Source organism: Lutra lutra, chromosome 7 (genome assembly GCF_902655055.1).
Source record: "Lutra lutra chromosome 7, mLutLut1.2, whole genome shotgun sequence".
In the NCBI taxonomy this organism is placed as follows: Eukaryota; Metazoa; Chordata; class Mammalia; order Carnivora; family Mustelidae; genus Lutra; species Lutra lutra.
In genome coordinates, this window is record NC_062284.1 from 142,599,255 (window position 1) to 142,613,204 (window position 13,950).

General features: G+C 54.6%; 1 protein-coding gene across 2 annotated transcripts in view; it reads right to left on the minus strand.

Moving 5' to 3' along the window:
• The window catches only part of DEGS2 (delta 4-desaturase, sphingolipid 2), a 39,293-nt gene extending 31,295 nt beyond the window's left edge, over positions 1–7,998 (minus strand). For both annotated transcript variants that reach the window (XM_047735537.1, XM_047735536.1), the window contains exon 1: positions 7,830–7,998. In XM_047735537.1, coding sequence (XP_047591493.1) covers positions 7,830–7,911 — 82 coding nt within the window. In that variant the 5' untranslated portion in view covers positions 7,912–7,998. The remainder of the gene's footprint in view (positions 1–7,829) is intronic.
• Positions 7,999–13,950: the final 5,952 nt, after the last annotated feature.

The window sequence follows — 13,950 nt, forward strand, 5'->3', positions numbered from 1 at the left end:
AGCAGAGAGCCCCATGCGGGACTCGATCCCAGGACCCTGAGATCATGACCTGAGCCGAAGGCAGAGGCTTAACCCACTGAGCCACCCAGGAGCCCCTAAATCTGTTTTTTGTTCAGTCTCTGGCAGCGAGATGGGAGGGGTTCCCCGGCTGCGTGGGGGTGGGGTGCGGCTCTCACGGGGCATCCCGGGAGAGGGACACACACACACACACACACACACACACACACACACACACAGGAGCGCATGCACATCTGCCATCGGAGCCCAAGGACGGGTGTGAGAACCTGGAGGGCAACTGCACGAGTTCACAAGGGACCCACCAGGTGAGGAAAATACTCCCCGACTGGATTACGCAACTTCACGGAAGTCACCGGCCTATGGGATTTACGGTGTGTAAACTGGGCCTCATAAAAGCTGGTACATATTAACGGAACAAGGGGAAAGGTAGGCCAGGGAAGGAGGGGACATGCAGGGCCGTGCAGAGGCTGGGATCCCAGAGCTCGCCGCCGTGCATGCGTCCCGTGGCAGGGACAGCAGGTCTCTTCAGGGGCCGGGGACAGGAGAGGATGGACAAGAGGGCTGCCTGTCCCCCGGGCAAGTGGGGCAAGTGACTTACCCCACAGGGAGCATCAATGTCTGGAAAGCAGACAGAAAAAAGAAAAGGCGGGGCACCTGCGTGGCTCAGTCGGGTGCTCTGCTCAGTGGGGAGCCTGCTTCCCCCCACCCTGCCTGCCTCTCTGCCTACCTGTGATCTCTATCAAGGGAACGGATAAAATCTTTGGAAAAAAAAAAAAAGAAGAAGAAAGAAATGGCAAAGATGCTCACTACGGGTGCCAAGCACAGGGCCACAAGAAGTCACACATAAACCCTTACCCACCGGGGAACAAGGACTAGGACTGCTCGGGTGGGAAAAGGAGCTGGGGACAGGAGAATAAAGTTCCCAGGGCAAGACAGACAGTGAGTTCAACCAAGAGTCCTCTCCTCACCAACCCGCCTAGAAATGCGGGTTCTGCTGGGTTGTCTCCCAGCTCCCCGGCTGGACAGGGTGAGCCCAGGAGGGAAAGAGCCGGAGCGTGGCAGGTCCCAGGTCGCAGTCAGCGCTGGAGGGAGGAGCCCGGGACCTCCTGGCAGCCTGTGCACAAGCGCCTGTGGCAGGCCTGTCCGGGGAGCCCTGCGGGCCAGGCCGAGGGGCCAGGCCGAGGGAACCATGGTGGAGGTGGGCCCGCCCTGACATCGGGAGCCTCCAACACGGGAGGATGAAAGCAGTGGGCCACAGTCGTCTGCAGTTGCAGAAGAGGCCGGGGCCAGGAGGCGAAGGCACCTTGCAGGAGGGTGAGTGAGGACAGCGGGGCAGGCGCCCGGAGGAGAGGGGAGCCGTGCAGGTCACCACACGGCAATCCTCCCTTCGCAAACCCCTGCCCCGCATTGCGCGCTGCGGGCTGGAAATCGGCCACGAGAGAAGTATTTGCAGAAACTGCCAAGTGCCAATTGCAAATCAGGAGCTTTTTGTTCCCTGCAGAGAGTACGAGCATAATAGTGTGTGTGTGTGTGTGTGTGTGTGTGTGTGTGTGTGTGTGTGTGTGTGTGTGTAGCACAGTGTAGTGTTTCTGAGAAAAGGACATTTAGGCTGAGACCTGAGGGACATGTATGAGTTTGGTTCATGAAGAACAGGGGGAAAAGAATTCAAGCAGAGGGAACAGCATTTGCAAAAGCCATAAGGGAAATGGGCAGATGGGGCGCATTCCACGAAAGTCCAAGAATAAGCCAAGAGAAAGGGCAAAGGGCAGAGATGGGCTGCCCCACAGGCCGGGGCAGAGGTGGTTTTTTCAGAAAGGGAAGCCCTTGGACGATTTCAGGGGCGGATGTCCCCAGGCCAAGGAGGGTCCACGTGTCAGCCCTGAGTCATGCGCTGCGCTGCGTCCCTGCACCCTGCCTGCCACTCCCCCTGCCCACACCACTTAGGGTGACAGCACACCTCCCTTTTCTTGGAGAGCCATCCTCTCCCACAGAACAGCCCTGACTATGTGCTACTGGGGGGGCTTGCCCATCACAGCCCCCTGCCCACTGCCCAGCCACACCACTCACAGCTCCAGCCAGAGGTTGGAGGCTCATGGGGTACCGGGGAGGGAGCGAGCTCACTCTCTTCCTTGGAATCTCAGAGTTGGGTGGACGCAAGCCCCCCCAGCAGGGGAGGAGGCCCAGATGCCACCTGGGGCAGGGGCCGGGAGAGAAAGGAGCCAGCAGCCCCGTGGTAGGGTGGGGAGAGGTCCTGAATTCCCCTGAGGGCTTCAGCCTGGTTCAGTTCTGCATTTTCCCGCCCCAGCCCTGAAAAAGCCGCAGCAGGGGCCTTTCCTACCCAAACAACCCAACAATTGCCAAGAGTCGGACTTCCTTGTTTCCTCTTTTGTTTTCCTTTGATTATTTGAATTTGTGTCTGTTTGGTTTTTTGTTTTACTAAGCCTGAGCCCCGTTTTTCTAAGAAAAAAAAAAAAAAATCACAAAGCTATTTGTTTTTAAAGACAAACTCAAAGCCTGCTACTTTCCGCCGCCCCGCCTGGCTTGGCCTCCGGTCTGCCACGGGATCCCAGTCCTGCTGGCTCTGTTCCTGCCTTCAAAGTACAGGGAGGCTCAGCCAGTGGCCTGAGAGGCGTGGCTCCTAGGGGCTGCGAGGGCCTCCATTTACTCAGGGCACTGTGCCCTGGGGAGCCTGTCCCCATGAAGGCAGGAGCTGGAGATGGACTTTGGTTCTGTGGGTCCCTCCCCGGGCCCCCCGCAGCGGATACCCCTGGGTTCTGACTCCCTCCCACAGTAGGATCTTTATGGACACTCCACTGGCCCCCAGGGGGTGGGCTGGAGCCCTAAAGCAAGTTCACTGTACACCAGCCTGGCCCCAGCAGCCTCCGATCCAGGTGGCCCCAACCAAGCCCTTTCCCCTCTCTGATCCCCACCCCACTCCACTGCCCCTTCCCTAAAGAGGTACTAGCGGCTACTCGGCTACTCGCAGAATTTCTCCCGGGCTGGGCACAGCGCAAGCAGCCGGAGATGAAAGGTGGAAGGTACTCCCCGTCCTCGGGGAGGGCTCGGGCCTGTCTGCAGAGGTGGTAATTATCATCGGAGCTAACACTGTAACATTCATTGCGTGCAAGGCTAAGTACTTAACACTACCTCATTTAATGTGCACAACTCTGTAAGGAATAATGGCCCTTTTAACTCAACCAAGCCTGTTTGCTCATCTGATGACCGACCTGCCCAGGATCACAAGGCTCAGGAGTGAGGAGTGTTGAGGTGCCAGCCAGGACATGAGCTCACGGCCATGCTCTAGACCCCCCGAAATCTACTGCCCCACAGAGATTAAGAACCTTGAGGAATTGGGGAGCCATGGGGGGAACCCCAGAGGAGTGCCTTCACCCAGCAGAGGCCCAAGGTCAGGAAGACAACCAAGGCGGGGGTCTTCCTGCAGGAAATGGGAGAGTGAGCCCTAACAAAATTGCAACGGCATTTTTCACAGAACTAGAACAAATAATTCTAAATCGGCTGTGGAACTGTAGAAGATCTCAAACAGCCAAAGCAACCTTGAGAACAAAGTCGTCGTCCGAGGTATCACGCTCCTGAATTTCTGACTATACTACGAAGCTGAAGTGATCAAAACAGTTAAGTTAGCGTAAAACTAAATACACAGATCAATGGAACAGAACAGAGAGCCCAACACCAACACGGATTTGGTCAAGAGATGTGCCAACGGAGGCGACAGGAACGCGCAACGGGCAGACCGTCCCTGGGACAGGTGCTGCTGGGGAAACCGCACAGTTCCCGCACCACGGACACACCCGGACCGCCTTCTCACAGCACGCGCGAAATAAACTCAAAATGGATCGGAGACTTGCGTGCAAGACGGGAAACCCGAAAACTTTAGGCAACAAGTCTTGGCGGTGACCTCTCTGACTTCCACACCGGAAGTAAAGGCAGCACACGCGGAAACAAAACAAAGGGAGACTGCAGCAACGTCAACACTTCTGCACCATGAAAGTGACAATCAGCACGAAAAGGCAGGCCCGGGAATGGGAGAAGAGACCTACAAATCACGTCCCCAGTAAGGAGAGGATACCCAGAGCACATGAAGAACTCCTACACCTCAACGGCAAACCAAGAGAAATTTGGTTAGAAACCTGAATAGACATTTTCCATGGAAGAGACACACAAATGACCAACAGACACACGGGAGGTGCTCAGCGCCTCTCATGCCCAGGAACATGCCGATGGAAACGACCAGCGGTCGCCCCTGACACCTGTCAGATGGCCAAAACCCACAGCGTGAGAACAGGTGTTGGCCAGGATGTGGGGAGAGGGGAACCCTCGTGCGCTGTCGGTGGGAATGCAAACGGAGGCAGCCGCTCTGGAAAAGGTTGGCGTTTCCTCAAAAAATTAAACTAGAAACTCTACCCCACCACGGTGAGCAGTTCCAGGGCTCGGTATCCAACCACAGAAAACAAAAACACAAATTCGAAAACATATATCCCCCCCGACCCCGTTCACTGCCCCACTGTGTACGGGAGCCGAGACCCGGACGCAGCCTGAGTGTCCGTGAACAGACGAAGGGATGAAGACGATGGGATCTCCCCAAGCGGAAACTACTGAGCCTCGAGGAGGAACGGAGCCCGCTACACCACGGAGGGACCCTCACTGAAGAAGTCAGACCAACAAAAATACCGCGTGATTCCACTTACACAGGCCCTCTGGAGACAAAACCGAACCACACCCAGACTCAAAGACAAAACCAACCCAGACTGGTGGTTGCCAGAGCCGGAGGGGTACAGAAGGAGGGGCGAGGGGGATCCTAAGTCCAAATTAACAGTGACGCGTGAGGGAGGGACGGGAATGTCAAGTGCAGCAAGGAGACTAGAGCCCACAAAACTGCACTAACCTTGTACTGCGACCCACCGGAAACGTACATAATGGTGTATGTCAACCACGCTTCAATGAAACAAACAAACATGGGGCGCCTGGGGGGCTCAGTGGGTTAAGTCTCTGCCTTCGGCTCAGGTCACGATCCCAGATCCTGGGATCGAGCCCCGTGTCGGGCTCTCTGCTCAGAAGGGAGCCTGCTTCCACCTCTCTCTCTGCCTGCCTCTCTGCCTACTTGTGATCTCTCGCTCTGTCAAATAAATAAAATATTTTTTAAAAAAAGACACAAACAGGGGCGCCTGGGTGGCTCAGTGGGTTGGGCCGCTGCCTTCAGCTCAGGTCATGATCCCAGGGTCCTGGGTTCAAGCCCCACATCGGGCTCTCTGCTCAGCGGGGAGCCTGCTTCCTCCTCTCTCTCTGCCTGCCTCTCTGCCTGCTTGTGATCTCTCTCTGTCAAATAAATAAATAAAATCTTTAAATAAATAAATAAATAAATAAAGACACAAACAAACAAGAGCCAGTCGGGCAGAGGAAGGAAGGACAGACGGAAGGACGGACACCTAGGCAGGGCAGGAGCTGTCAAATGCTGGTGAGTGAGGGAAAATGGCTCATTAATGCCAAGTTCACGAGTCCAAAAACAGATGGAACTGGAGGAATCCCCAGCCCCCAGTGGAAATGGGAATGAGCTAAAGTGCCCTGGAGGGTCAGCCTTGGAGACCTGGTGCTGTCCGTTCCCTGGCCCGCATCACCTCTTCTCCTCCAAGTCCTCCAGGCCTCCCTGCCGCCCTGGCCAGAAGCTTCCCCCACTGGTTTCAGGGCCCACGGTTTCTCTCTTCAGAGATCCTTTTCTTTTGTCCGGGAGGGCCAAGTAGCACACTGGGCACCTCTTAACATCCCAGATCTCCTTTAAATGTCGCACCTTCTCTGCCAAACACGATGACTGTGCCCATTCTGCAGATTCAGAAAAGTTGAGTCCGCAGCCCAGAGGGTCTGGACCCCTCCTCCAGGCAGCTCTGCAAGCCAGGGTAAGTTTCCCAGCCTTCTCCACCTGGGGCCAGGTGCCCAGTGAGTACTGTTAAGGAGGTAGGGGACACTCAGGGGAGGGGAAGGAAATGGAGCCCGCCTAGGTAGCAGGGTGTGGCCAAGACACCTGCCCTCTAGGGAGGGGCAGGACCAGGTGATCACCGAGACCCCCCTGAGTGCACGAGACCCCCCTGAGTGCACGGGTGTAGAGAGGACGCTCCACAGATCAGACCGCAGTAGTGCCGGGTTACTGTCCACCTCCCAGCAGAAAACCACGAAAGTCACCCACCCACCCAGGGACACCAGCCAGGGTAAGCCACAGAAGAGCACAGGCCCACACTAACCATGCTGCGTTTATCTGGGGTCTGAAAGCCTTAGAAGTAACAGGATGGATATCTCATAGTCTTGGAGTGGGGCGGGACACCAAAGAGAAAACTCTATAAAGAAAAAAAGCTATTATTAAGGGGCTGCCTTCAGCTCAGGTCATGATCCCAGGGGTCCTGGGATCGAGCCCCACAATCATGGTCCCTGCTCAGCGGGGATCCTGCTTCTCCCTCTCTCCCTCTACCCCTTGCCCTGCTTGTGCTCTCTCTCCCTCAAATAGAATCTTAAAGGGTGGGGGGATCCATTTGAATGCAGTTTAAAAAAAAAAATGAAAAGCGAAGCTTCTGTGAGAGCAAAAGGGAGAAAATACATGCAACACGTAAGAAAAGTTAAATCCTGCTGTACAAAGAGCTCTAACCAACAAGTGAGAGACCAACCCAAGAGAACAAAGAAAAAAATTAAAGTGGCCAATTAAACTTTGGAAACAATCATCCCCAAACTGCAAATTAAACATAATAAAATAGCACATGTCGCCTAGTCAATCTAATGAAAAGGTTTGCCAACCCCAGGTGTAGGCGAAGGAGTGTGGAAACCATGGCCCCGCCATTTCTTGGGAGGGAGAGTAGCCTGTCCAGGCTGCTGCACACCCTGGGGACTGTGGGGACGGTTTGGTGGCATCTAGTGAAAACCAGGCTGGAGGGGATCCCTGGGTGGCTCAGATGGCTGGGCGTCTGCCTTCAGCGGGGGTCATGATCCTGAGGTCCTGGGACCAAGCCCCACATCAGACTCCCTGCTCAGTGGAGAGTTTGTTTCTCCCTGTCTGCCTCTGCCTCTCCCAAATGATATTTAAAAAAACAAAAAAACCCGCGGAGTGGAGAGCCCAGTTCCCCGTAGTCCCCAGCAAGGAGACTGTACATCCCCAGTCTAAAAGCCGCCCCTGGCGTGACTGACCATAACTGCGTTGGCAAAAACGACTTTGGAGGACACTAAACGACAGGAGGAGCGGCCACCACGTACTAAGCTATAAAATACAGGTTTGAAGAGACAAAAAGCATTTTGGGGCATAATCTTTTTTTTCTTAAGTCGTATCTCTCGTTGCGCGCTTGCTTCCTTCCAGCGTTGCGCACCCTAACTCCGGGACCCGGTTGAGCTCAGCGGGCTCTACCCTGGCGGGCAGGACGGCGCATCCCGTACACGGACGGTTCCCGGGAACGGACCCTTCCCCCGCCCGGTCCCCGCCCCACGACCGGCTCGAGGCCCACCACGGGGACACTGCGGCTGAGGCGCGCTCCCCAGGCGCGCGGATCCGGGCTGGGGTCCTCGGATCCTGGACTCCGGGTCGCAGCCCGAGACGCGACAGCAGGTTCCAACCCGGGCGGGGGGGGCCCTTGGGGACCCGGGCCGAAGACCCCTGGGCGGAGGGGGAAGTGGCGCTCCCACCCTCCGTGAAGCAGGGGTCGAGGAGAGCCCGCTGGAGATCGGGGCCGGCGCCACAGGGACCGCGGGGCTCGGACTGGCCCGCGCCTTCCGACGGCCCCGCGGGTCTGCCCCACCCGCGGCGGGGGCCGGGCCGCGCTCACCGAGCATCTCTTTGCGGCGTTGCGTGTGCGGCTGGTCGGTGTAGACCCACTCGAAGTCGGTGCGGCCCGCGCGGTTGCCCATGCTGGGGCCGGGAGCGCAGCTCGGAGCGCGTCGCACCACTGGGCTCCGCTCCACCTGTCTGCCCCGCTGCGCGCCGCTGGGACCCGAGTGCGGCGCGGGGCGGGGCCGGGGGCGGGGCCTCTCGCGGGGCGGGGCCTCTCGCGGGGCGGGGCCAGGTGCGCCCCGGGGGGGAGGGGCGGGGCCTGCGGGGCTGGGGCTTGGTCCAGATCTGGGGCGGGTGGCGGGGGCTCCCCAGCCTCGGTCGCGTCGGCTGGACGTGGAACTATTAGCGCCCCGCCCGCGGGAGTCCCCGGGCCCCAGGTCGTGCGGGGACGGCCCGGTGCGCGCGTTGCCCCCACCCCGCCTGGCTCGCCCGCGGCCCAGACGCACGGGCGCGCCCGCTGCCCCTGCCTGGGGGACGAGCCGGGTTAGCACCCACCTGGGGTGGGGATAGGGGCCTGGAGGCTAGAGATTAAACGCCTGTGACTGTGCCTGTAAACAGGAGGGGCTAGGAGAGATTCACCACAGCGGCAATGCTGCCTTCCCCTACCTGTCCCCTACCCGGCCCTCCCACGCAACGCAGTGGGCAGATGATGGGTCTGTGGCAACCTGAGGGAGGTGAGTCAGCCCCCCCCACCTTCAGGAAAATCGAGGGACACGGGGACACGGAAAAGGCCTATTATGACTCAGTGTGAGACGTGCCATGACACAGGAAGGGGTAGCCAGGATCCAGCACGGGAGTCTTTCGCACTGGGCTTTGAAGGATGAGTAGGAGTCAGCAGCTAGACAAGGGAAGGGCACTGGTAGAGGAGGGAACAGCAGATGCCAAAGGCTCAGAAGCTTAGAAGAACCCTGACATTTTTTAAATAATAAGAGTCCAGGAGTGGGGGCACAGGGCTCCTCATTTTCACCTTTTCAGGGATTCCTCTCACCCCTCCGGAGCTTTGGAGGGTGTGGAACAGTTCACCTTTCTAGACCTTGGAGAGCCTGGCCTGTGCTGGGAGATGCCTGGGTAGCAGACTGTCCTGGTAGCCAGTCTGGGCAGGGAGGTAATAAGGGTGAGTTTTCCTCCAGCCTCCTGAAGTCCATGGCCCAGGGGTGTGGTACACTTGGCAGGCCTCCCTTAGCCCCAGGCCAGATGCCGTCCCACCCAAGCGGGGGAGTAAAGCAACTGTGTGTGACCGTCGGGTGGTGGATCAGGTGTAGGGAAATGGGCCGGCAGGAGGCTGGATTCCCAGTGCAACAGAAAGACCCTCAGAGCCTACCATTGCCACCAGCCCTTGAAGCACCCAACGGGGTCACCTGGCCCAGCCTGCACAGCCTTGAAAACAGAACTCACTGCTCCCCAGGGCAACCTGTTCTATTCCCAGCCAAAGGGACCCTCCCACCAGCTGGTGCTTTACGGGTGAGCAAACCAAGGCTCAGAGCTCAAGAGGGCCTTGCCTAACCACACAAGAATAAGGCAGCAAAGCAGGGAGAGGCCCCGATCTTCAACTTGAAAAGCCCAGAGGCAGCGTGTCTGCCCCCACATTGCCCTCAGTGAGATCTGTCTCAGCTCTGCCCTCTGGAATCCCATCTCGCTTGGGAGATCCCTCCACCCCAGGATGGGGATCAGAGAACTTCATTCACACACTGACCCCAGGACTCAGCCTGTCCAGATGAAAACAGCCCAGTGCCTCCATTTTACAGATAAGGAAACTAAGGCCAAAGAGGGGACAAGTCAAAGGACATACTAGAGCGACAGGAGGGTAGAACAGGAGTTCAACATACATGACTCTCAATCCTGTGCCATGACCAAGAAATTCCCAAGTCCCTGAGGCAGGCCTGAACCAGAGAAACGGAATTCAAGATGGTGGCCTCGATCACAGCACACGTGACTGCCTCTCCGCCACACCCCCGTCCCAGCAATGACAGAGAAGGTGTGTTTGTCTGTAAGGTGGGTTCCTGCGAGGGATCCTGGACCAGAAAAAGGGCATTAGGTAAAAACTTAGAGAATCTGAATAAAGTATGAGCTTCAGTCAATTATAATGTACCAATAGTGATTCACTAATTACAACAAACGCACCATACTATTACAAGATCTTAAAATGAAGGATGTTGGGTATGGAAGCTATGTGAACTCTTAATGCTATCTTCCCAGTACTTCTACAGATCATCAAGTTTATTTTTTTTTAAGATTTTATTGATTTATTCAACAGAGAGAGAGAGATCACAAGTAGGCAGAGAAGCAGACAGAGAGAGAGGGGGAAGCAGGCTCCCTGCTGTGCAGAGAGCCCAATGTGGGGCTCGATCCCAAGACCCTGAGATCATGACCTGAGCTGAAGGTAGAGGCTCAACCCACTGAGCCACCCAGGTGCCCCCCATAAAGTTTATTTTTAAAATGAAGTTCAGGGGGTGCCTGGGTAGCTCAGTGGGTTAAAGCCTCTGCCTTAAGCTTAGGTCATTATCCCAGGGTCCTGGGATCGAGCCCCACATCGGGCTCTCTGCTCAGCAGGGAGCCTGCTTCCTCCTCTCTCTCTGCCTCTCTGCCTACTTGTGATCTCTCTCTCTCTCTCTGTCAAATAAATAAATAAAATCTTTAAAAAAAAAAAAAAAGAAAGAAAAGAAAAAATGAAGTTCAGTGTGGGCACCTGGGGGGCTCAGTGGGTTAAGCCTCTGCCTTTGGCTCAGGTCATGATCCCAGGGTTCTGGGGCAGAGCCCTGCGTCGGGCTCTCTACTCAGCGGGGAGCCTGCTTCCCCCTCTCTCTCTGCCTGCCTTTCTGCCTACTTGTGATCTCTCTGTCTGTGTCAAGTAAATAAATAAAAATTAAAAAAAAAATCTTTAAAAAAAATGAAGTTCATGGGGCACCTGGGTGGCTCAGTGGGTTAAGCCTCTGCCTTTGGCTCAGGTCATGATCTCAAGGTCCTGGGATCGAGTCCCGCATCGGGCTCTCTGCTCAGCCAGGAGCCTGCTTCCCTCTCTCTCTCTCTCTGCCTGCCTCTCTGCCTACTTGTGATCTGTCCCTGTCAAATAAATAAATAAAATCTTTAAAAAAAAAATGAAGTTCATTGTTCAAAAATCTTTATCATACACTGTATGTATAGCCACTCCTCTGTGATTCCCCCCAACACAAGAACCTTCCCTGCCCCCATTTCTCCTGGGAGGAGCAGCAGCGTGGTGGAGTGGGCAACAAGCACGCCTGAGGGGGGGTAGGTTCACTGACTCTCAGGGGGGACCCTGACTGTAAGCCTAGGTGTCTTCCACTGCTTGGGAGGAGCACGGGGTACCTACACCCAGAAGTCTTAACTGTAGTATTTGCCGTCCCAGCAGGAAACCCTCTCCTGCCCCAGGTTTGCACATTCGCAGGAACAGGCCAGAATGCATTCGGTACAGCCCCTCCCACTCCTGTTCTGAACCCGAGGGAAGCTAACAGCCTGTGAGTCACAGCTCACGGTCAGCCCATACAGGAGGGAGTCACATCCCGGGGGGGCAGGGGGCAACCACCCCAAGAAAAAGAAGAATGTCCCACCTGGGAAAACAGAGCTATGGGAAAAGCAGAATTGGGCTGAGAAATGAGAATGACATTTTCATTTCAGGAGACCACAAAGCCATCGAGTAAATAAATAAATAAACCAGTGAGGGGCAGGTGTAAGTGGCTTGTTTAAAAGCAAAAAACTGGGTGCCTGGGCGGCTCAGTGGGTTAAGCCGCTGCCTTCGGCTCAGGTCATGATCCCAGGTCCTGGGTTCGAGCCCCACATTGGGCTTTCTGCTCAGCAGGGAGCCTGCTTCCTCCTCTCTCTCTGCCTGCCTCTCTGCTTACTTGTGATTTCTCTCTGTCAAATAAATAAATAAAATCTTTAAAAAAATAAATAAATAAATAAAAGCAAAAAACTTCGCTTAGAAGAAAACACAGGCAGGAAGCTCTTGGCAGTACTGGCAGTAAGGGGGGGCGGGCAGTCTCCCCGGGTAAGGGCAGCAAAAGTTAAAAAAACCAAACAGGATTGCATCAAACAAAAAATCTTCTGCTCCAGTGAGAAAAACATCAGCAAAACGAGAAGGTAGCCTAGTTAGTGGAAGCAGATATTTGCAAGTAATACGTCGGATAAGGGGTTTGTAGACAAAATATATAAAGAATTTATACAATTTAATATTTAAAAAGGGGCAGAGGACCTAAATAGACATTTTCCCAAAGAAGACAGGCTTGCGGCCAACAGGACACAAAAAGATGCATCATCAAGGAAATGCAAATCAAAACCACAATGAGAGATCACCTGGCACCTGTCACAGACAGCAGGACCAAAAGACTGAAAGTAACAAGTCTTGGCGAGGGTGTGGACAGAGGCGAACCCTCCCGCATTGCTGGCGAGCATGTAAACTGGTGCAGCCGCCGTGGAAAACAGTGTGGAGGTTCCTCAAAAAGTTAAAAATAGAGCTACCCTATGATCTAGTATCCCCACTTGTGGAATTTATCTAAAGAAAAGAAGATACTTTTTTTTTTTTTTTTTTTTTGGAGAAAAAGAAAGACCACACGGGGTGGTGGTTAGAGGAGGAGGGAGGGAGAGAATTTCAAGCAGACTCCCCGCTCAGCATGAGCCATACATGGGGCTCGATCTCACAACCCTGGGATCATGACCAGAGCCGAAACCAAGAGTCAGACACTGAACCAACTAATCACCCAGGCACCCAAGAAAACACCAGTTTGAAGAGATGCATACATCCCACTCTGCAGCATTATTTGTAATAGCCAAGATCTGGAAATAGCCTAAGTGTCCACGGACAGTTGATGGATAGAGACGTGGGACACACACACAGTGGAATATTAGCCTTAAGAATGAGATCTTGGGGCGCCTGGGTGGCTCAGTGGGTTAAGCCGCTGCCTTCGGCTCAGGTCATGATCTCAGGGTCCTGGGATCAAGCCCCGCATCGGGCTCTCTGCTCAGCAGGGAGCCTGCTTCCTCCTCTCTCTCTGCCTGCCTCTCTGCCTGCTTGTGATCTCTGTCTGTCAAATAAATAAATAATTAAAATCTTTAAAAAAAAAAAAAAAAAGAATGAGATCTTGCCAGGGTGCCTGGATGGCTCAGTGGGTTAAAGCCTCTGCCTTCGGCTCAGGTCATGATCTCAGGGTCCTGGGATCGAGCCCCGCATCGGTCTCTCTGCTCTGCAGGGAGCCTGCTTCCTCCTCTCTCTGCCTGCCCCTCTGCCTACGTGTGATCTCTCTCTCAAATAAATAAATAAAATCTTTAAATAAATAAATCTTTAAAAAAATAATAATAAAAAAAAAAAGAATGAGATCTTGCCGTTTGCAACAACATGGACGGACCTGGGGGGTATTACGCGAGTGAAAGAAATCAGAGAGAGAAAGACACATACGGAAGATTTTGTTTCCAAGCGGAATTTAAGAAACAAAACAGAAACAGATTCACAGATACAAGAAAGAAACCCCATTAGTTGCTGGAGGCGAGGGAGACTGGAGGGCGGGCAAAAGAGCGAAGGGGATTAAAAGGTACCCACCGGCTGGGACGCACAGAAGCTGTGGGGATGCCACGTAGAGCACAGGGAACAGAGGCAGTAATACTGTCCTGACTGTGTGGTGACAGACAGTAACTGGACCTATCGAGGGGACTGTTATGTTTCAAAATATTGAATCACAGGGCGCCTGGGTGGTTTAAGCAGTTAAGCCTCTGCCTTCGGCTCAGGTCACGATCGCAGGGTCCTGGGATCAAGTCCCGCACCGGGCTCCCCACTCCATGGGGAGCCTGCTTCTCCCTCTCCCTCTGCTGCTGCCCCTCTCGTGTGCACTCTCTCTCTCTCTCAAATAAATAAAATCTTTAAAATTTTTTTTAAAAAGTTAAAAAAAATATATCAAATCCCTACAATGTAAACCCAAAACTAGCAGGATGTTGTGTGTCGATCATGCTTCAATTAAAAAAAAACAATGTTCTGGGGCGCCTGGGTGGCTCAGTGGGTTAGGCCTCTGCCTTCAGCCCATGTCATGATCTCAGGGTCCAGGGATCGGGCCCCGCATCGGGCTCTCTGCTCGGTGGGGAGCCTGCTTCCCCCTCTCTCTCTGCCTGCTGCT